General features: G+C 41.4%; 1 protein-coding gene across 1 annotated transcript in view; it reads left to right on the top strand.

Annotated features, from left to right (window-relative positions):
- PLBD1 (phospholipase B domain containing 1) overlaps positions 1-21,643 on the top strand; it is a 36,170-nt gene extending 14,527 nt beyond the window's left edge. Inside the window, exons 3-11 of the mRNA XM_085224938.1 lie at positions 846-929; positions 2,683-2,821; positions 7,854-8,018; positions 10,467-10,611; positions 17,027-17,227; positions 17,336-17,476; positions 18,495-18,680; positions 19,537-19,643; positions 20,978-21,643. Coding sequence (XP_085081064.1) covers positions 846-929; positions 2,683-2,821; positions 7,854-8,018; positions 10,467-10,611; positions 17,027-17,227; positions 17,336-17,476; positions 18,495-18,680; positions 19,537-19,643; positions 20,978-21,145 — 1,336 coding nt within the window. The 3' untranslated portion in view covers positions 21,146-21,643. The remainder of the gene's footprint in view (positions 1-845; positions 930-2,682; positions 2,822-7,853; positions 8,019-10,466; positions 10,612-17,026; positions 17,228-17,335; positions 17,477-18,494; positions 18,681-19,536; positions 19,644-20,977) is intronic.
- The last annotated feature ends 715 nt before the right edge of the window (positions 21,644-22,358 follow it).

Here is a 22,358-nt window from a genome sequence, read left to right as displayed (position 1 = left end):
TTTGTCTGGAAGTGTAAAGTGCTTCACTTCAATAACTAAACAAACAGTAGCGAGCATAAAAAAACACCTTTTGTTCCTGCCTGTTAATAGGGATGAGACAGCTAACTGAACTCAATTTAAAAACAACAAAAAAACAAATTTAACCCCTTTTCTTCCCCCACCTCCCCACAAAAAAAAAAGCCAAACCAAACAAACAAACAAACAAAAAAAAACAAAAAAAACCCACTACAGTAATTTTGTTTTCCATAAACATGAATTTGTTTAGAGCTGGCATGAGCCTGCTGTTTGGGAATGCTCAGGATCAACTTACACCTTAAAATAGAGATACTTAGCTTGTTACGTGGTAGAATGTGATTAACGGTAAGTGAAAACTCTGCTAGATATCAGCTGAAGTTCTTTCAATTCAATTGAAATTCTTTCAATTCAATCAGCAAATAATATTCTCCTGATCTCTCTGGCTTTCTTGATTCCAAATAGAACAGCTCTCTAATAAACCATTTCTGTTGTGCTTTATGTTAATGTGCCAGAACCTCAAAGATGGTTCTGGTCTACAAACATTTCCCGAATCTGAAGGTTTGCTTCTCATTTTTGCTTTTTTTTTCCGTTATAGAGCTGTTTGAGCAAGCATTGGCAAGGTCTTTTATTTTGATTCAAATTTCAACAATCCCTTTGTGTTAACTTTGCTGTTTAACGTGGATTGAGTGTATGAAGTCATTTCTGTAATTCAAAAAAGCTGACTTTGTGGACTGTGGTGCTTGTCTGCCAACGTTTGGTGATAAGTGGGATGGTGTGGAAGAGAGAAGGAAGATGGAAAAGAGTAACTGTTTTTTATTTTTTTCTTTCAGGCATATGTATGACCATGCTGCAAACATGTACCCACAATTAATTAAAAATCCCACAGTTCGAAGTGGAGTTCAGAATTTCATGGCGTATGTATTTAGCTATCATAAAAGGCAATAATCAAGATTTAAGGTTGGAGTATGAGTGAATTTTTGAGTTTTTAAAAATTCTTTCTTAAAAGGTAAAGAAAATACATGCTTACTTCTGACTGTGTGGCATTCGTGTGTGGGGGGAATAAAATATTCTCAACAGAAATGAAGAAGGGCGTATGCCCTTTTCTAATTCTTTCAAGGAAATATTTAAAGCTCTAACCACGAGTGTACGTAATGCCAACTGATTCCAAAGTTTAGTCAAAATTCTTTCCTAAAAGCTGGTATTTTGAATTCTTCACTGAACAGTGTGGTCTTCTGGTACCTTAGTCTTTCTAGCATTGTATATTCTTTCATTCCGCTGTGAGATTAGATTTTTTTATATTCTACCACTGAAGTAAATTGTCCTCTAATCAAGAAAGTCCTAATTCCCTTCTCTCTTCAGCTGTATAAATCGAAAGTAATTCTGCTCAAATAATAATGCGGCTACACTGCTTGGAAACCAGAAGTGGGAGAAATGCCACACTAGGTACTAGAAGGCTCAACTGTGATTAGCATCTCCTCGTCATTGTGTTTTCTTCCATGTACTACAGTACTTCTGTGAAACTTGAGTCACTTCTGCAGATTAGTTATGTTTCACCTTGTTATGGTTTTTTTTTTAATTATTTATTTTTTTCTGATGCAAGGGGTTACATATCTGAATAATTCTGTTATTGTTGCACTTACATCAAGTTTGTTGTTTTTGGCGTATGTAAATAGAACAGAAAAAAAAGTTTTACCACTCCCTTCCTATAATTGTATCCTCTCTGACAGAAAGATGACGTAGGTACCATATCCAAGTTGTTTTGCCTGTGTAACTCAGAATAGCAGTTGTATCCCCCAGGATGCACTGATAAACATATTCCCATTTCCTTTGACATAGTTCTTGCATCTTCTTATTTACAGACAACTAAACTTGGGTGATTTTGTCAGCCATATACTGCTGGAAGAGTTTACTTCCTTGCCAGATTTAGTCCCTTTTTTTCTGGCTATACACAGATGGATAGAGAGAGGCCCAGAAGTCCGCTCTGGTCCTGGCTTATTCTGATAACTCAGGTTTTTCTGTGGCCCTTTGTGCACAGTGAAAGAGGGAACTCTGGAAAATGCGCATAGTGTTGACTGCTCTTGTCCTCGGGTCTGTTCAGCTTCTGTTTGTCATGCTGTAAACCTAGGTTATTTGGCTAGTGACTTCTTAGTTGGATTTAGCATAGGGAATGATTGTTTGGCCTCCCACCTTTTCATCATGAGGAGGATTATGGTGGTTCTTAAGCAGTGTTTAAACACTGCCACCAGAAAGCCTTCATTGCACTTATTCCCAAGGGAGAGAAATGAGGGGACTTCAAAGATCCACATATTTTATCCTCAAGTAGGCATCTGAAAGGGAATTGTTTGCCTTATGTGTCAAATGCTTGTTTTTCTTTACTGATTACGAGAGTATGCTGGATCTGACATAGGTGAGTCCCACACAGAGATGGAATCCATCTCTTCCTTTAGCTCTGAAGCAGTGTATGCTAATAACTGTTGGGTACGTTACATGGATACTTGCACCCAAAGGATTCAACCTCTGGATTTCCAAAATACGATTTGGCTCAAAACACTAGGAAAGTTTTGATATCTGGGTTGTAATGCAGGCCTGCATTTGTCCCTTCCCTGCAATATCAATTATACTCTAAAGCAAAAGCAAGAAAACCCCAACCTGTTTGTTCCTCTGCAGGAAACAAGATCAATGGACAAGACAACAAATCAGAAATAATAAGGATGACCCCTTTTGGAGGCATGCTGGCTATATTATTGCACAGTTGGATGGTCTGTACATGGGAGCCCTCGAGTGGGCTAAACTACACAAACAAACAGTAAGATTACTGCATCTCTTTTTTAGTAGTTGGGGTTGGGATGTCAGAAGATGAAGATGTGAAAAGGGAATCTGATATTATAAAAGAAAAAGTGTATATGAAGACTAGTGAAAAGCATTCATTCTGCATGTGATTCTACAAAAGCTTCAGTCACTGCTCACTATAGGTTGTTACTGAGCTCTCCTGTCGTGTCACCACAGACCTTTGCACTTAGAACTCTGTCCTCTCACATGCTGATTAGGTTGGGAATGGCTTTTGTACTCAAGTGTGAATGTTGGAAAGATAGACACTTCTCTAAGATGTTTGCTGAGCAATTGTTACTGAGCAAATGACCCTCTCGGTATGAAGAGTAGCTGCAACAGCATGAAGCAGCAAATAGGGAGCATGTTAAAAACTTTTATTTTTATTTCCAAGCCTCAAAGTTTCTAGATTTTAAAGGATATTTTTTTTTGCTAGATGGCATCTTGCTTTCTGTTTTCCACGGCTCTTGTTTCAAACTGTATGGTCAGTGTTGTGGCAGGGCAAATGGGGGGTTTTCTTTAATTAATATTATTTTTTCAAGATTGGCTAGAATTGTGTTCCAGGTCATAAACTTGTATGCAGTACCAGAGCTCCTTTAAATTCAATAGAGCTGTAGTAATTACAAATGTCTTCTTAAGTCTAGTGTGTCTAATAGGTTCCTAAGTGTGAGAGGAGGACCTTAGTAATTACAGTTGACCTTTTGCCTTGGTTCATTCATAATGAGAATTTAGGGAAGATAACAGTAAGGAATCATAAGCAATTGGATTTTAGTAAAATGCATGTCATCTCTTCTTTGCATGGTTCTTGCTTTCTTGAGTGGCTTTCTTGAGTAGGAACCAGTTCAAACTAAAAGAAAAGATTCTTGGCAATAATGCAAATATCCATCCTGGCGTGTCTGGATTATAGGGAAGATATTGAGAAGCCATGACTTTCTAGGAAAATAATTCCTTTTTACAATACTAGCTGCAGAGCCCTGCAAATCTTATCAATTTTTTTTTTGCTGCTTTGGAGTGCTTTAGGTTCAGCTGGGTGAGAAAACTGTTAGTTTGTGTCTGAGCTAATTCCTTAAAACAGGCATATCCTACTTTGCAGCATATTTTCATTGATTGTTTTTGTCTGCGTAGTTGGTATTAAAAGCACTGACCTCTGAAGTAACCAAATCATTCTGATCCTCTTTCAGACAGGGCACATCTCATCAACATTACCTATATAAAATGGTGCATTCAAGTGTAATTCAAACATGTGGCTCGGTCTGAAATAACTGTCCTTTATGCTTGAGCTGTATGTTGTGTGTGTATAGGCACACATGTATCTACGTGTGTATGTATTTTATGTATAGGTATGTGCATATATATATTTATTTTCCCAGATATGCCGGGAACAGATGGTGGGAATTATTTCCAGTCCTTCTTGCTGCTCTCACAATTTTGGCTTTAGGCAGTATCACCTAAGTTGGGATCCATATCTTTCTTCTCTTTCCCAAAACAAAAATATTGTGTGTCACTTCAGACAGTACTTCAGTTTCCTCTGTTTGCCAGAGCCAATACGTTAACATCGGTCTCCACCTTCTGAGTACAGTTTGGATAGCTGTGCATAAATGAGAGCTGGATTTTATAAGTACAGATAAATAACATTTATCTGGAGCATTCTACTGCCTGCCCCTTCTCCCCAAATTCAATATTTTTACAGTATCCAAGTGAAGCACCATTATATCTGTCCCAGATAACCAAACCTTACCTCAGAGAGAAAATTGGTTTGGACACTGAGCTGCTTAGTAGTAGTGCTAATACATAGTTTTTATTTCTTTCTGTATGGAGCATACAGAAAGTTTTGTAGTGGACTGTTTAATTTTTGAGTTTTCTCTCATAAAAAGCCTGGTGTCCTGTAGGGTTATTCTAGGTAGGCACTTTATTGAAACCTGCATGAGAGCAATGCTTGTTGGAAACTTCTGTATCTTGAATTTGATGTTCACCAGTATCATTAAGAATTGTGTCAAAATCTGAATACATTTTCATGTTAAAGTGTGAAATTATTCCATCTGGTTTGACAACATTTTCTATTCAGTAAACAAACCCAACCCTTTTGTCAGGACAATTTCTGAAGGAGGGGCACTCAAAGAACATTAAGCCTTTTCATCTGCCTAATGCTCTACCAACGCTGTGATTAATCTTGGGCTGGTCTACACAGGGAAATTATTTTTGAATAAGAAGGTGTAAGAGTTTTAAATACTGCAGTGACTCCGCGACAGGTCCCTATTTGTACTTGCTCACTTATTATGGAGAATGCTCATGCATGGGGAGGTCATTGAAAGGCAATTGTTACAGAATATCTAGTCTATTTATTGTTTCTTGTAGACAAACACTTAAGGCTTGTTCTCGTGTGCTGCCTTTTCAAAGTTTGCCTCCTTACAGTTGGTAGTAACTTCACATTGGGAAAGAAAAATCAATTTGACTTTTTTTCACTTTTCTGGATGGTAACCAAGAATATGTCCAATATATTTTAGGTAAAGAACTTTTTCTCTTGTCATTGCTATATCATCTCACTGCTTATCAATTTAGCACATTCATTCACTCTTATTCAGGATGCATATGAGGAGTTTTCCTGACAGTGCTATGAGAGATGGGAGAAGGTGATGAAAAGAGGTTATAGTATGCCTTATATTATGCACTTGTTACGAAGTATGCTTATCTAATTCTTGTTGGTGGGCTTGGATTAGCATCTTAGTGAGAAGACTTCTCCACATGGCTTGGAAACTCAGTTCTAGTTCTTCCCCAGCTCGGGCTTTCAGCTTGGTGAGAGTTGCATCAGTCTGCTCCTGAAATTCCCACAACTGGCATGCATCACAGATGCCTGAGTATCCTGTTTGAATGCATTGTTTTCATGAGAAGCTCTTGCACTGAGCATGTCAGACTTCCCTAATTCACCTGGCTAGCATCAGTCTAAAACACAAAACCATTTTTTTCCTAGCAAAGCTATGGCATGAGTTCTTTGAAATAAGTTGGAATGAAGCTTGCTTGCACTTCAAAAGGGAAATGAAAACAGAACTCCAGTGGGTACTTAATGACCTAGTTCCTCTTCTCTGTTTTGGCTGAATTTGAGAGATGGCAATCTCACTCAGTGGAACATAATGAATTTACATATTCTTTGCTGTTTTATTCAAAGGAATCTTTCCTACTACCTTCCTGGCCACTTTTCTGTGATCATAGTGCTGATAGCTTCCTTCTGTAGCACCTTTGTTCTAGTTTGAATGGGCTTCCTAGTACTTAATGAATTTCTCATTTGCAATGGCCATGAGATAGCACATAAATGTGATTTTTTTTTTTTTTTAAGTATACAAGCAATTACAAGTGATGTTGCAGTGTCAGTAGATGTCATAAGGAAGACAGGTTTTATAAGAGAGTATATGGAGGGGGTAGCAGGAGGAAGAAAAGAACAATTCAAAAGTCTGAAGGCTGGTGGTACTCTTACATGCAATCCTGTTCCTGCCTCCTGGTGATAATGTCAGCTCATCAGTTTGCTGCCTGACTTTTCTCTTACAGTAATGGTTGCAAATTGGACATGAGAAAACAGCTTCTTCTCACAGCATGTTTAACTTGCTGTACTTTAAGTACGGCTGGATGGGGGAAAATGTGCTGAACTGTGGCAAGTCTGTCTGTGTGGATTTCAGTGAAATAGCAGTTGTTGGGACTTGTCTGTAAATGATTCACACTACTGAGTTGCTTAAAACTATCCAAAGGTACATCTCTTGATTTTTATCAGTCATGACCTCTGCTGCTCCCTGTTTATGACCTTACAGCAAAAGTATGACGAGCTAGAGAAATGTAACATCCTTTCAATTTTGCTTTGGATTTTTTTTCTCACACACTATAGCTGCTATTAGGACCTTTAGCGGTACATGATTTTATTGGTGAGAATGGCTCATTTCTATTATAGTCTTGGTAAGCGTGTGGGAAGGTTTAATTCCTTCCCCCCGGATATATACACTCGGGTTTACATTATTTTTGGTTTTCCTGTTGGTTATTTGCTGTGCCAAAGCAATAGATGGATAACACAGAATTCAGCCTTCTCAATAAAAAGTAAGTATTCTCTGAATTTGGCATTATTTTTTTTTCGGTTGGTTGTTTTTGTTGCCCTTTCCTTTTCTTTACTGGGATTTGTAGAGAGTTCAGTTTCATGGTTTAGTATTAGTGATTTATACTGCAAGCAATATACTTCCTTGCTATATGATTCTACAGTTAGTAGTCATAGCCCTACGCTGATTTGTGTTATGTTCTTTTCCTTAGGCCTTGCCTTAACTAAAGACAGTGCAAGAAAACTAAAGACAGTGCAAGAAAGAATAGGAAAGAGTTAGAAAATGGTCTTTGAAGGCTGAGAGCAGACTTAAGATTTTATTTTTGAATAGGCAATGGAACATGTTGCTCATTGAGGTGTGTATAGTTAACCATGGCTGTTTCTAGCTATATGGGTTTTTTGAAAGCCTAATATTGGAGTGCCTTTTGACTGACTTCCTCTTTTCAGCTAGTTCCATGGTTTATTAGCAGTGTTAATTTATTTCACTTCCTTCATTTGTTTTCTCCTTCTCAGTCCTGAAGTTGTTTTTAATTGCAGTCTTTAGAAAAATCCCAGAGCTCACCCGAGTGTGTGCTAATATAAAGGTTTTCAAAGGCTTTTAATAAATACATTAAAAAAAAAAAAAAGTCTTATGCTGGAGTTACAGCAGACTAATTAATATGCTGTTCACAAAGATACACGAGGTTTTCTAAATTACTGTTACTTTCTTTCTCTTTTTTTTTTTCCTTGGAAATGCTAGAATTGGTATTTTCACTAAAAAGGCTAAGCCCTTAAAGATATTTGAGTGCTTCATTCCAGACTTAGCTTGTGGGCCTTGACGGAAGATATTTTGTAGAAACTATAAGAGATTCCTTTGACAAAGGAAAAAATGCTTAACAGGTGAGATTGTGTTGACACTTTTCTATCTGAAAGCTTTTGTTATGGTTTCTTTTTTCTTCAGCCACTGAGTGTCTTTGATGTCCAGTTTCTGAACGCAGTTGGAGACCTGTTGGATCTCATTCCTGCATTATTTGAGTATTCTGCACGAAGCGGACAGTGCAATGTCGAAGCTGGAGGCCATGGGAAATACCAATGGGATATGGGTCACTGCTCTGCTCTCATCAAGGTGAGCACTGAGAGTTTCATTTCTAGTGATTATGTTGATTCACAGTGTTATGAGTCTGTGCTTCTGTATCTTCGCTGTTTACGCTGTGTGTGAATAGACACCCTTGTCAATTAAACCGCTTTTATGAAGTTACGGTATGTACTTGCATAGCATTTTGGGTCCTCTTTTGCTCACTTTTGTTTGGGGAGAGGAAAACAAGAAAAACAAATGAACTCAAAGCTCCAGAGACTGATAGTAAAAAGTTGTATGATTACTGGGCATAGGGAGCTACCAGTGGGAAGAAACTGGAAGAGTAACTTGTTTTATATAGCCAAGCAAAGTCCAAAAAGGGGATACCATGAATGTCTACAAATACCTTGGCGATTTTAAGCAGGGAGGGAGACAGTGCTGGTCGGTAAATACGGTCTTGAAATTATATAGGTTGCTCTGAAAGTAATGTCTCCTATTTATTTTCATGGAAACTACAACAGATAAGAAGAGCACAGTAACACTGTATGATAGAGCAAATTCTCAGCTATGAAACACTATTTTTCAACATAGTCACTGCCATTAGCTATGCATTTTCACCAGCAATGAACAAGAGCCTGCATGCTATGCTTTTAAAAATCAGCATCAGCAGAGGTGACCCGCTGTTTGACAGCTGCTACAACAGCGTCATTGCTAGGAGAGTGTTGCCCATGCAGTCAATATTTCCGTGGCACAAACAGATGGAAGTCAGAAGGCACCAAATCTGGATTATGTGGTGGGTCTGGTAGAACAGTCCAGCCAAACTGGTTATATGCTCCATGGTCTTAAAACTGGTATAGAGCCTGGCATTACTGTGTTGCAAGAGGAAGGTTGTCCTCTGGCCTGACTCTGTAAGTTTGAGTGTCAGCATTGCAATGTAGCATTCAGAGTTGATGGTTTGTTCAAGGAAATTCAGAAGGACCACCTCTTTCCTATCCCAAAAGACAGTGCACATCACTTTACGTGCTGAGGGCTGTATCTTGGAACTTATTAGATGGGGAATTCACGTCAACACTCCATGGGCTGTTTTGATTCTGGCTCACAGTGGTGACACTGTGTCTCATCAACAGTAGTGATGTGATCTAGGAAACTGTCACCATCAGCCTCATATTGTTTTAATAGGTCCTGACAAACTTGCACATGGTGTTTTTTCTGTTCCTGGATGAGCATTTATGGGACCCACCTGGTGCAAACTTTCTGGTATTCCAACATTGCCGCCATTGTTTCCGACACACTGAAGCCAGTATTCAGCTCCATACCAAGTTCTCTGGTTGAAATCTGCTAATTTGTGCAGATGAGCTGATCAAGACTCTCTTCATTTTGTGGTGTGAGATCTGTGTGTGGCCATCTGGAATGCATCTTGTCTTTCTCTACACTGTTGCCAGTGCTGAAATGCGCCACCCACTGATTTGATGTGCTTACATCCACTGTTTGGTCTCTATAGCCGTTCAGCAATCAGTGATAAATGTCAGTGAATGCCATTTTTCCACACGGAGGAATTCAGTGACACACCTTTGCTTCACACGCACTTCCATGTTAGACACTATTTTGTCAGACTGCCCCTCTGCTGCCATCTGTCGCACTGCAGCAAAATGTAACAATACTGGGGGAAGGTTCAGCCTCTACTGCCATACCACCACCATCCGTCCCTGAAGCTAAGGGCCACCATGATAAAATAGGAGGCATTGCTTTCACAACAGCCCTCATGAAAGAAGTTTTCTTAGTGTTAGCAGTGATGTTCTTGAATAGCTTTCCAATGAGAGTAGTGACGGATAAAAATGCTTTGAATATAAATGTCTGATACATCTTGGCTGCAATTAATTTATTCAGCTAAAACTATCAATAACCTGGGCAGTGTATGGAGATCCGTAACCCAGAGCAAAAATATACATCTTAAATTGTGGAGCATTTATTCAACTTGCCTATAGCAAGAGGTTTGAACTAGCAGTAAATCTTAGAATCGGGGAAACTGTTTAAGATGTACTATCAATATGCATTTACCTTTTCAAAATAAATGTACTTGCATTTCGTTCTGTACTTCAAAGTTTCCCAGAGGTATTTGCAGAGAAGGAGAATGTTCTAAGTTAATATTTGATATGTTTGCAGAGAGCTGATTTGAATGCATCAACACAAGTATTCAAGAGTAAACTGGGGAAAGAAAACACGTCTTGTGACACAGGTGTCCTAAAAAGACCTGAATTGTTTAATTTTGAACAATGGCAACTAATTATTTGAAAACAACACATGAACAAGAATTATTTCCAAAGTTGTCAAAAATTCATTGTTTAGTGCACAGTTAAAAGGCACAAGAATCTGCTTCTTCTTGAACAATGCAATTTGTTAAGCTACTTAAAACAAGTTGTTCTCCCAGTTTCTTTCAAATACAAAACACTGAAAGTATAATAGGACCTGAAATGGTTCATCGTTCTGTTTGTTTTCCAGGTTTTACCTGGATATGAGAACATATATTTTGCCCATTCCAGCTGGTTTACATATGCAGCCACACTGAGAATATATAAGCATTGGAACTTCAATATAGTTGATCCATACACTAGCACCAACCGTGTCTCATTCAGCAGTTACCCAGGTAATGTCAAAAAAAAGACACCTCACAAGCCACTGAGAGGACAAAATGTCTTATCCAATTTTCTGTTTGGAACATCTTGGTTTTTTGCTATTGGTTAATCACATTCAGCAGTCAGAGTAGTACTAGTTGAATATTCTACTACTTGCAGCACAGACAAGCTACTTTAGATCCTGCTTTGTGTAGTGCAAAATCATTTCAACTATTGAACTTCTAACCTTGTCAATGGCATTCACGTGTCTGGTGATAGTGCAAGTTTTGAACAGTTCTGTGTAGCACTGTAGCACGACTGTTGCTTGGAGATTATTAAACAGTAGCTGTTAGGAATTGTAGAGACTTCTTTAATGTTGGGTGAGCAAATCTCCAGTCATTTTGTTCTCCTCTTTCAGCTTCTTTATTAACTGTGGCAAAAGAGAGTGTATTTATGCTTATTTCACGTGTTAGAAATATATGCAGCAAGAACACTTTCAATCCCTTTTGGGAAGAATAGGTAGGAAATAGTATTCTCAAGTTTCCTGAAGGAATTGCCAGCACTGAATATTTGAGTGGTATAACGTGTACTCTAAGCAGCTTAGCATAGTACTGAGAAACATGGGGGGAAAAAAAAGAGCAAATTTAGGACTCTTTGTATGTGTAAGCACTGCATATGTTTTTAAAGGTAGAATTTCAAAATAAAAAATTGCCAAGTACTCAGTCTTCAACTTTTTAAAGCAAAGCGTGTGCAGTAGGGGGTTATCTGATTCTGATGAAATTGTATTAGCTGATGGTTTGAGATTGTGCTTTGATTAATTATTGTACTTGCCTTCATGTGGAGGAAAGGGATACTTCACAGAACAGACACCTTAGACTGGAAAAATGGTTGCATTCATTTTGTGGTGAGAGCAATACTGATTTTTTTTTTTTTTTTTTTTTTTTTTTCCTGTGGGGTTCTGACCTTCCTTGACTGATCCACAGGAATATAACTTGTTCTGTGATTTTCACTTTAAGGAAGGAGTTAGAAGGATTTTGGCAAACGTTTGTATAACAAACAACCTTTCAGAAGCATGGAGTGTCTGAGGAATTCCAGTGCTTTTCAGAAGGAATTTTGCGGAGCATGTGTAACCTGGTAGGAAGTAAAGGCTTCTGCCTGAGCTCTCTTCATCATCTGATAGTATCAGAGGTCATTCTGGATCTCGTACCTCTCAGAAAAAATACTGCTGTGCATAGTGCTGTTCTTCTAGAGAGTGTAACTGTGTTTTCTAGCATACTGTGCTGTGCTGTAGATTCAAGATTGGGATCAGGATCAGCCATGCAGAGTGACTTTTATTATTATTTAATATTACTGTTTTGTTAGTGGTGTATATGCTATTGGATTATTCCTTTTGTGGATTCTTAATGCAGAGTGAAATACTTATGTTTTGACAGGACAAATAAACCACACTGTATGGAAGGTACCTGAAAATCAGCTGCTGCTGTGCTAAAATGATCCGAGTCTGTTTGCTACTGTACAGAATCCCAGTGTGCTTCCCCGAGCCTGGAATCTGCAGGGACTTGTAAGAGAGGGCTTATTTTAAAGCTTGCCTATTCCAGCTGGACTCTGACTCAGTGATACGGTGAAGTTTACTTCTACCAACAGAATTTAGTGAGAGCTGTTGCAAAACATAGTTTCCATGGCTGCAGTGGAGTTTGAGAGAGCTGTGGTAGGACAAGTGCACTTGCTAGCCGCCTAATTACAAGGTAGCACCGCAAGCTAGGCGAGCACCATCCACTGACTGCAGCAAATCATGTTAGCTGTGGGTGTAGCTCACAAACTTGCAGTTCTACAGATGGTGAGCAAGCTGTGAAGCCACTGGCCTGGTAGTGACCTCAGGACATCATGCAGGAAGGAGGGGACTGAGAGGTTCCTATTCTCTATGTTATAATCAGATGAAGCTGTAGATTTTCAGGGCATCTGACCATGGAATCCACAGGCCCTGGCCATGGCTCAGCTTGGCCATTGTAACTTCTCCTTGAATGCAAGTTCCTGCTCTTCTTCTCTGTCCTGACAGATACTATTTGGGACATTTTTACTAGTTCTTGGTAAGCTCAGCTGAATAATACTCTACCTGATCCTCTTGAACACAGAAGTATTGACTTTTGAGGGAGACAAAGTGTTAAGAGGCAGGTTTCTTTCTGGGCTTTCAATGACAACTGAGTAATTCATAAATTTCTGTCATCTGGTAGCCTGGTTATGAAGTAGAACTGTCCAAAAGCTGTGTCAGAAACACTTCAAGGAGATGCTTGTATTCTGAGAAGGAATGTGCCAACTCCCTGATTTCTCCTGGAATCATGGAGTAAAATTTTTCAGTTTACTTACTGATTTTCAAAAGACAGGCAAGATTGTGAAATTACACAGTAAAAATCTATTTGTTATTACTCAGTTTTGAGGATCTAAACCTATTAACTAAACATGATGTAGAACAACTTATGCATTATGCTACAGCTGTAAGGCCTTGTGCTTCCTTGCTTTTGTTGAGACAGTAGATAGGAGAACAGCCTCGAACTGCAGAGTCCATCCCTTCTGCCCCAGCAATTCTTGCCAGCATGCTCAAACCGTGCTGCTTCAGTTTGTTTCCTTGCTGCTCTCTCCCTTGCAGAGCAACGGTAGCACTGGGGGGGGGAACTATCACATGGGAATGGGAGTAGTAATCCCTGCTTTTGGAGAAGGATTCATCTACCTGCGGCTCATTTCCATGCTAATCCTAAACCTCACTTGAACCCTTGCTCATACTTTTAACTTTCTTTTCTGTTGAAAGCATGTGTACAGAGCTACATGCAGAACAGCTCTGTGAACCTCTGGAAGGGAGGAATGACTCAGCTCTGACATCAGTGTCCTGTTGAGACTTTGAGTATATGTGCGCAACGTAGCTAGTGAGTTTCTGCACAGCAGAAAGATACAGGCCATGTTATGGTTGTTCACAGCTGTTAGTGAAACTGTGCTCATTTGGAGGAATAACAAATGGAATGGCACGGAGTAGATATGTTCAGAACAAGTCTAATAAAACAGCAGAGCTAAGACCAAACAAAATGCCCCAACTGTGCAGTCACTGTTCTGTACTGCCTCACTGAGCCATAGGAAGAAATGAGCCCTATTAGCTATTGAAAGTTGTTGGTTTCCTTGGGAAGCAAGAGAAGATAGGTTTCCAAAATCCCCATCTGCTTGTTGTTGGTCTTGAGCCCCATTTAGAAAAGGGAACCTACCATTTGGACCCAAGCACGATGGGTTGGATAATGACCCCCTTTTTCTAGATGAGCTGCAGTCTTGTTCTGTTTCTAGCTGCTCAAAGAAAACAATTAAGAAGAACTTTATAGCAACTTTGCTCCTTTGGCCTGCTGTCAGGATCTTGCTTGGTTGAGACAGGCATGAGATAGGACAAGGTCATTCTGATGCATGGCTTTGTGCTGTTGAGGCAGGATGAAGAGGAAAGATGTCCTTGTTTTGAGGAGGAACAATACATGGAAAGGACAGTAGGCCTTGTATTCAGTGGACTGGCAAATTCTCCTCTGCTCATGAATTTTGCCAAACTATTTCTTGCTTACCAGCTCCCTTCAAGATGTACCTAAAACCTGGGGATGAGCAGGGAAAAGTATCTTATTCCACTTTATGTCTCTGTTATCTCTGGCATGGTATTGTACTATTGCTTAGTGCCTGGAAGAGTTTTCAAGTGAAATGAAACTGGCTGTGCAGTCTTGGCATGAAAAGCAGCTGCTGGTGGGATTAAGAAAGTTCAGACAGAGAAGGCAGCTCCTTTCCCACTGTTAAAGGTGCCTGTAGCGCAGAGCAGTGGGCATTGTGGCCAGGAGCTACTCTCATCCCTGGGAGGTGATGTCTAGACATCCTGTCTCTGACTTTCAGACTATAATACTGCATCTTTCTGTACACCAATGAGCACAACGACCTTTTAAAATACCAGAAAAGAGGGATGCCATCTGGTTGACAAAGCAGCTGCTACCTCTTTCAGAACAATAGCTATCAGGAGCATGGCACCCCTGCATGCTATGCAGTGTGCTCCCCAGGGAACACTATGGCTCAGATTTCAAAAAGTGTTGTTTTGCTTTGCTAATTAATAGTATTGTGAATGAAGCTCCAGACTCTAGAAAACTTAAGTATTCCAGAAACTGCATCTAAATGACTAGGGCCCTGAAAATGCAATCAGAAGTGCTTTTATTTGTTTTTGTGTAGGAAGAGTCAGGTTCATTGAAAGAGGAAGAGAGAGGGAAAAAAAAAAATTAAGATTGAGAGTAGCTGATAAAAATGAGAGATGGGTTTACAGAGAAAATATGTCACTGTTATCTCTTTGCACAGTTTACCTGGAAGACAGTTTCAATTACAGCAGATTCTTGTACACAGTGAAAAAAAATGAGAAGGACATGAGGATATCAAATATCTCTTGATATCTGTAGACTTCACCTGGGTTTATTTTTGTGGCTATCTCTGTCCATAGTAAATCTGTCATACGTGTTTAACTTCCCGTTGCCTGGGAATGCCTGGGAATGCCTCAGGAATGCCTGTACCTTAAGTCATAATGACATGCGTTGTCTCTGGATAATTGAACTAGTAATGATGCATCACGGACAGCACATAGTATTATAAAAGCAATGCAGGATGAAACTTGGTAAATAGTAAGGCCTAGAAAAAAAATCCACTTGTTTTCAGCTCAGTTTAGCTTTGCAATTTACAGAATCTCAGAATTGTAGGGGTTGGAAGGGCCCTACCCATGTAGCTCACATGGGACCTACGGTAGGTAGGTCATGTGGGATGTACTGTTGCTTAATGCCTGGGAGAGGTCTACATTAGAGTTCACACTTCAGTGAACTTGTTAATTCAAGATTCAAATTCTCGGTTTAATTTGGTTTGAAAAAGATGAAAAAGTTATTCAGTTTATTTTGAAGTGGGTCACTTAGCACTGGTACCCACATGGGCATTGGTGCTCTGTTGGAATCAGTTGTTTACGAGTTCCCATTTCTGCTCTCTTTGGAAAAGCACATGACTTATTATGCAACAGCTTATCTTTGGGGTAGATAGTGTCTTGGTATAAAATAGTCCGACAGAGCCAGATTTAGAGTGTTTCCTTTCTTGTCCTTATTTACTTGAGATAGTTTTGCTATTTGTATGCTTTATTTACTTGCCGCTGTTTCTGAGATTAAAGTACTAGGACCCACAGTCTGCCAGGGTGCTCTGCCTGTTCTATACCAATGTGTCTTTAGAGAACAGGTGACTATAAAGTATATTTTCCTGGACCTGTTCTGATTTGAGGTCTTGGGACTTAAAAAAAAATTTTTGCTGAAGTGAAGCCCTTAAACATTGCTGGAAGGAGATCTGCCTTTTGGTGAGAGCCAAGGACAAGAGGCAGGACTGAGTTGTTTTTCTGGCTCTCATAGTTTACTGGCCTTGCTTTGTTTGCAGAGTGTATTAATGAGGCCTTCTGTAGATGTCGCAGTGGAGCGTAAGTATTAGGCTATTACACAAAGACAATTTTAGCATTTCGTACTCTTTGAAAAAGAGTGATGTCATTAAAAGCTGACTAGCAGGAGACCAGGTTCTGGATGACTTTTCCATCAGTAGCTCAGTTAACTGCATTTTCCCAGCCTGGTGACTGCCAGCTCTGTATCCTCTGGAGAATTTCAGATTATTTCTGCTTTGTAAATAGTTGCCATGATACCCGTGGCTTTACAGCTGACATTTGCAATTCTGCTGCAGTTGGGCCTAATGCTTCTATTGGCATGTAGCCTGGGAAGGGATCCTGCTCAGAGAGTCATGGCGGCATTGAGTTTGGCATAGCTGTTGAATGGTGACACATCGCAGAGAAGAGTAGGTAGAACTTTCTCTCACATGCAGGAGGTGCCTTGTAATTTGAGTTGCCCCCGTTTCTTGGAGACATTTTTTAGAATAGTTAGATTGGAAAAGATTAAGAAAAAATACTTTTCTACTTAGCTCATTTAGTCCAGAGAAGATTCATTCAAAACAAACAAAAACCTCTGAAAACTGGTTGATGAAGATTTGTTTGTGGAGTTGTGTTATGGTTGTTTTTTTTTTTTTTTTTTTTTTTTCTTTTTTTGAAGAAACTTCTTTGTTAGAAACAAACACTTGTACACTATGTAATTCCTGGAAATAGCCATTGCTTGACATGTGAAAGGGAAACAAGTGGGAAAGCATGAGAAACAAACCTGAAACAAATGCTCCAAACAAAGCAAGTTGTGTGTGTTGAAAGTATGACAAGGGAGAAACTGTGCTGACGGTGGGTGTATAGTGCTAGCAGAAATTGCCATCTCCAATATTTTTATGGCTTTATTTAAAAGTTGCACATACACTCTCCTTCATGTCATTTTGTCTTGGATTGCTTTGTTCTGTGAATACAAGGGTTCAGAGGTAACAATTTTTGTGTAATTGTTATTTAAGGCTTTTTAGTGTCCCTGGACGACTTTTACATACTAGGCAGTGGCTTGATAATGTTGCAGACCACCAACAGTGTGTTCAACCAAACCCTCATCAAGCAAGTGGTGCCTGAATCCCTGTTTGCTTGGCAGAGGGTCCGCATTGCTAACATGATGGCAGACAATGGCAAAGCTTGGGCAGAAACCTTCTCAAAATGCAACTCTGGTAAGTACACTTTCATGTGAAACTTAAGAGAAAAAATGTGTTCCTTCCGCCCCTCGCACCCCTTTTCTTTCCCAGACAGGGCATGTAACTCTTTGTTCTCGTACCTAGGGACCTACAACAATCAGTACATGGTGCTGGACCTGAAGAAGGTCAAGCTACAGAAGAGCCTCGATGATGGTGCGTTGTACATTGTTGAGCAGATCCCAACCCTTGTGGAATATTCTGATCAAACAAATGTTCTCCGGAAAGGTAATAGCTCCTGTAGTGTTTGCTGGCTTAGGAAAACCAAGTCTTTGTGGTAGCTGGTGCTAGCTGAGTGTGCTTTGTGCATGGAAAGGGCTTGCTGAAAACTAGTACTGAGGTTCAAGTTAGAAGGCCTTGTGTGAGCATCCCTCCGTTCCCACACTGTCAGCCCTAGGTTAAGCCTGTCTTAGGCTGAATACTGCACTGTCTACATGGATTTTGTAGTCTTGCAGAGCGTGGCGTGCAAAAGAACTTTTCACTATGCTTAGGTCAGCTGCTTCTTAGCTCTCAAGTGGCAAGTGTGCATCTACCCCTGCATCTCCTTACCCTCTGCGCAACCACAGATTTCCAGTCTCCACTGCTCAGTAGCACATCTGTGTGTTCTTTGCAGGCTTGTCTCCTGTTCACCCCTGCTTGCTTCATGGTTCCTATTTATCTGTTCATCTCCAGGTTTTGTTTGTTTCTCCCCAGGTCTCTCTTTCTAACTGCTGTTTTGGGACCCATGCTCTGTTACGAATGTGTGTTTGTTTAGTTTTTATTTATTCTTTTTAATTGCCATCTGTCTTCATTGCACGGTGCATTATTGCATCTCGGTGAGTTGGGAAGGAGGGAGAAAAGGGAGCACATTCACTGAAGTCTCATGCAGCAAAGCTTGGTGGCAGGATAAGACCTTTCCTTGCAAAGCCCCAGAGGAGTGTAACCTCTACAGGAGGGCTGTAGCTGATCTGTGTCTTTACCTCAGGCTCCTGCAAGTCTGATCTCAGCTGCTCTGCAGGATGAGTCCTCAGGGTGGAAGTCTGGGGGCGGGTTGCCTGTGTGTGTGTTATGCAGGGAGTCAAACCCAGTCATTCCAGTTGACTGTTGCCTTATTTTGTTTCTTTCAAACCAGTTTGACATGTTGTTCCTCGAAATGCTGTTAAGGCAACACACCATGGAATATGTGTTTTTGTTTTGTTTTGTTTTCATTCAAGCAAGAATGTTCAGCTTTTCCAAGTGTCTAACAGGTTATTTGCTTCTCTTGCAGGTTACTGGCCTTCATACAATATTCCTTTCCATCAGAAGATTTACAATCTCAGTGGTTATGCGTCATATGTTGAGAAGTATGGGCTGGATTTCTCGTATGAGCTTGCACCACGAGCAAAAATCTTCCGTCGAGACCAGGGCAAGGTGACCAACTTAGAAAGCATGAAGTACATCATGAGATATAACAGTAAGAAATATATTCTTGTGTTTTGGAGCCGATCTTAAAAGAGCAGTGTCAATTTACTTTTATTGTAGTGAAAAGTGTTACTTAGAGATTAGTTACACTGCTGTAAGTGCAGAAACTTGAAGTCAGTTTGGCTTCTGCCCACCCTTTCAGCTCCCGCAGTCCAGGAAGGATGGTCTTCAGTAGATAGTGCTCTGCTCTGTTTTTGTCTGACAGGGTTCTTGTTACTGGATTAAAACCAGCATAATTAACTTCTGCCTAAGCCCGTCTCTCAGTACAAATAGTTTTAGATGCTATATTTTGATTCCCAATTACAGGGAGCACACTGATTACTGCGCTTGGGCACTGAGAGGCCTCTCCCAGGGTGTGGTATTGCTACTGATTGGTCTATGAGTAGCAGCAAGCAGCATGCTCGCAAGTGTTGAGACTTGTCCTTCTTCCCTCTTAGCTTGCAGCTACTGCAGTGGGTATTTGAAGGCTTTGCTCCTTCTGCTTACTTTGTTCCAGAACAGGAATATGAAGGCTCTCACTGCTGCACTCTTCGTTTCTTGCCTCCCACCCCTTTCTGTTCTGCTCTTTTGAGGAGTCATAAAGTTCCTGCAAGCTTTTGTCCTATGGAATTAGGGGTATTTGTGGTTAGAAGTGGGCAGTGGTGCCCCTGGGATGTAGAAATAGCTAAATTGACTTGGATTTGGAACTTGCCTTACACTGGTTTCTCTCTGAAACTTGGAGAGGAGCATGAAAGCAGTGTGATAAACTGCGTACCTGCTAAGGTTTTGGGGACTTGAGAAGTAGAGGACTTTGGGTAAAGGGACTCATTTGTTTCCTTTTCTTCCCTGCTTGCACCATTTCTCCCCAGACTACCAGCACGATCCCTATGCTGAACACAATCCCTGCAACACCATTTGCTGCCGAGAAGACCTGAATCCTTCCTTCCCAGTGCCTGCAGGCTGCTATGACTCCAAGGTAAATAACGCCAATATCTGTCTCTGCTGAATGTTTGCTGCAGTCTCTTTGTGCTCTTCTCACACCTGTGGTGCATTTTCTTGCATTGGGGTGGGCATGGCCAGGCCTGCTTCATCTATTCACTCTGTCCAAGTACTGCTCCTGATGCTGACACCAGTCCTGGTCAGTGATGTTGCAGAGGATGCACAAGGAAATACGCAGAAGAATGTTGTCCGTGGGAACCTGTGTTGTTTAGGGGTTAAGCCCTGAAGCTTTGCAGCAGGAGGAGCCTGAGTGAAGGTTGAAATGAGTCCTTACATTGCTTGGAGGAAGGTAGAGAAAATGACTGCTGCACACTCTGGGCCTCCTGGTCATGGAGCCTATTTGGTTGCGTCTCCAGAGCCCACAAGAATGTGTCTTTATCCTCCTTTTAATTTTACCTTTATAAAAGCCTTGCTCTCCAGTGAATCACCCTGCTCCATGTCTCCGTAAAACTGCTTTGAGCAAAGTTTGCCAAGGGTCACCTTTTTTTTTTTTTTAAGGAAGAAAACGTGGGGAAATCCTCGGACCCACTGTGTTGGAGAAAGCTGTAGTTCTTCTGGGCAGCCTGTGTGGTGTTTTCACTATGAGGGGCAACACCTGTGTGTACAGCTGTCCAGCCCTGGCATTCTGATAGGTCCTGTGGGGTCCAGCCATCTTCTCTGGGTTGAGTTTGAAGACTGGAATGGGAGCCCCTTTGAGCACTGCCAGTGCTGAGTGTCACCTCTCAGCTTGCTCAAGCCCAGGCTAGCCTGCCTGCTTGCTGTGGTGGCCAGCAGGAGCGCCCTGTTGTTACGGTTGTGAAACCAGAGAACTGCTGTATAGAGGTGTCTGGCAAGGGAGCAGGTGCCTTTGACAGCATTTAGACAAGGGGAATGGGCTGGGCTGTACTGGGAGGTAATGAAAGAACAGGGTGGGGGGCTCCAGGCAGTTGCAGTAACTGTGCTGCCCTTGTCTGACAGTTTCCAAGGGATGGACAAAGTGCTTAACACAGCAGAGCTTACGCTAGACCATGTTAGGCTGCCCTCGTGGCCTTTTGGAGGTGCCCAGGCACAGAGAGGACTGCTGTGAAGGTGGTTGTGCTGCTCTCACCCTGGATAGTGTGAAGGGCTGTGTGTGCTTTCTGCTACCCCTTCAGTACTGCCTTTGTGGCTGAAGATATCTTTGTGCAGGGAAGGAATTCTGCCTGACCAGCATACGTTTCCCCTTGCTCCGTTTCTTTGCTGTAGTGTTTGTTACCAAATCTCTCTGAGCTGTTTCTGCTATGGGATGGGTACATGTCAAACACCAGCCAACCTTTCTGTCCTTTATTGCAGGTGTCAGATTTCCGCCTGGCCTCAGCATTCACAGCCGCCGCCATCAATGGTCCCCCAGTGCAGGGCGGTCTCCCGGTCTTCACTTGGAGGCAGTTCAACAACACACGCCATCAGGGCCTGCCTGAATCGTACAACTTCAAATTTGTCACCATGAGGCCAATCTTGTAAAATCAGCATTGATATTCCAAAATGGGATTTTACTTTTTTTCATGGAAACTTTCATTCCTGTGTGTAATAAATCCAGTTGGATGTACGCATCCCCACACCTTGCCTGCCCCTCTGTGTGGCACAGCATGTGCTCTGCTCCTCTGGGCTGTCTGGGTGGCCCTTCAGCTGGGATGGATGGGAAGCAACAGGCGCCGTGCTGCCCTTTGTCAATCTGAGCATCATCTCAGCTGTTCCCAGAGCACGAATGAACTGCTGTGCAGTCATAGAAGTGATCTGTGTCTAGACATAGGAGCTGTCTCCAGGACTGGTCTAAGCCACGTGGCTTTACCTCTGTGCTGGCTTCATGGCTGCCTTTAGTCTGAGCAGTGCTGGCAACGTGCTGCAAGTTGCTTATCAGCGGGGAATGTTACTGTCAAAGTCACAGCCATGTTCTCCATAGCAGGTAACTGAGCCTTCTTAATTACATACACAACAAATAAACAGTTCTTTCCTCTTGGCCTCGACAGTCCAATTTAAACAGAGCACAGTACCACCCCAAATAGTGTAGGCAGAAGCGTGTGAAGTTTTGGCAAGGGCTGAGGGAGGAAGTAGGTTACTGTAGTTTGACTGACACTTTGCCCTAAGTATCTGGCTGTCACATTGTGCTTGATTTCTGCCAGGGGGCAAGGGAGACCAGAAATTAATATGGCAGATTTTGCTGAGGCTCAAAATCAGTGCAGAGAATGAAATAATTTGTTTGCCGGAGCAGGAGGAAGTATGTCTGAGGCTACAGAGGGCATCTGTACTGCATGAGGACTGAGTGGCTGCAGGGGTACACATAAAATTGCTGTACATTCAGCTGTTCTGCTGTTGGACAGAGAATAAACATGATGTTCCCTTGATGCCACGTATGAGCCAAGAGATAGTGCTGTACAGGTGTCTTTCCCCCGAGGTGGCGGGGGAGGAGATGGCCCTATTGACAATTTGGGGAGAATGCTATGCCCTTATGTGCTACTCAGCTTGTCTTTGCTTGAAGTGTCTGGATGTAGTTCCTGCTGGTCCTTGATCAAGGGCAACAGCCTCTGCCTGGTTGGTCAGTGCTGTGAGCCCTTGCTGTGACAAGGGCAGGCTCCATCCTTACAGGGCAGCGGGCTCGGTGCTTTCAGAATAAACACCAAATATGAACACTGTGCAGCCTTCAGATGTTTGCTCCTGATTGCTGCCTTGAGATGCG

This window comes from Meleagris gallopavo, chromosome 1 (assembly GCF_905368555.1).
Source record: "Meleagris gallopavo chromosome 1, MGAL_WU_HG_1.1, whole genome shotgun sequence".
Classification (NCBI taxonomy): domain Eukaryota; kingdom Metazoa; phylum Chordata; class Aves; order Galliformes; family Phasianidae; genus Meleagris; species Meleagris gallopavo.
The sequence above is the reverse complement of the archived record's forward strand: the minus strand, read 5'-3'. Positions and strand labels throughout refer to the sequence as shown.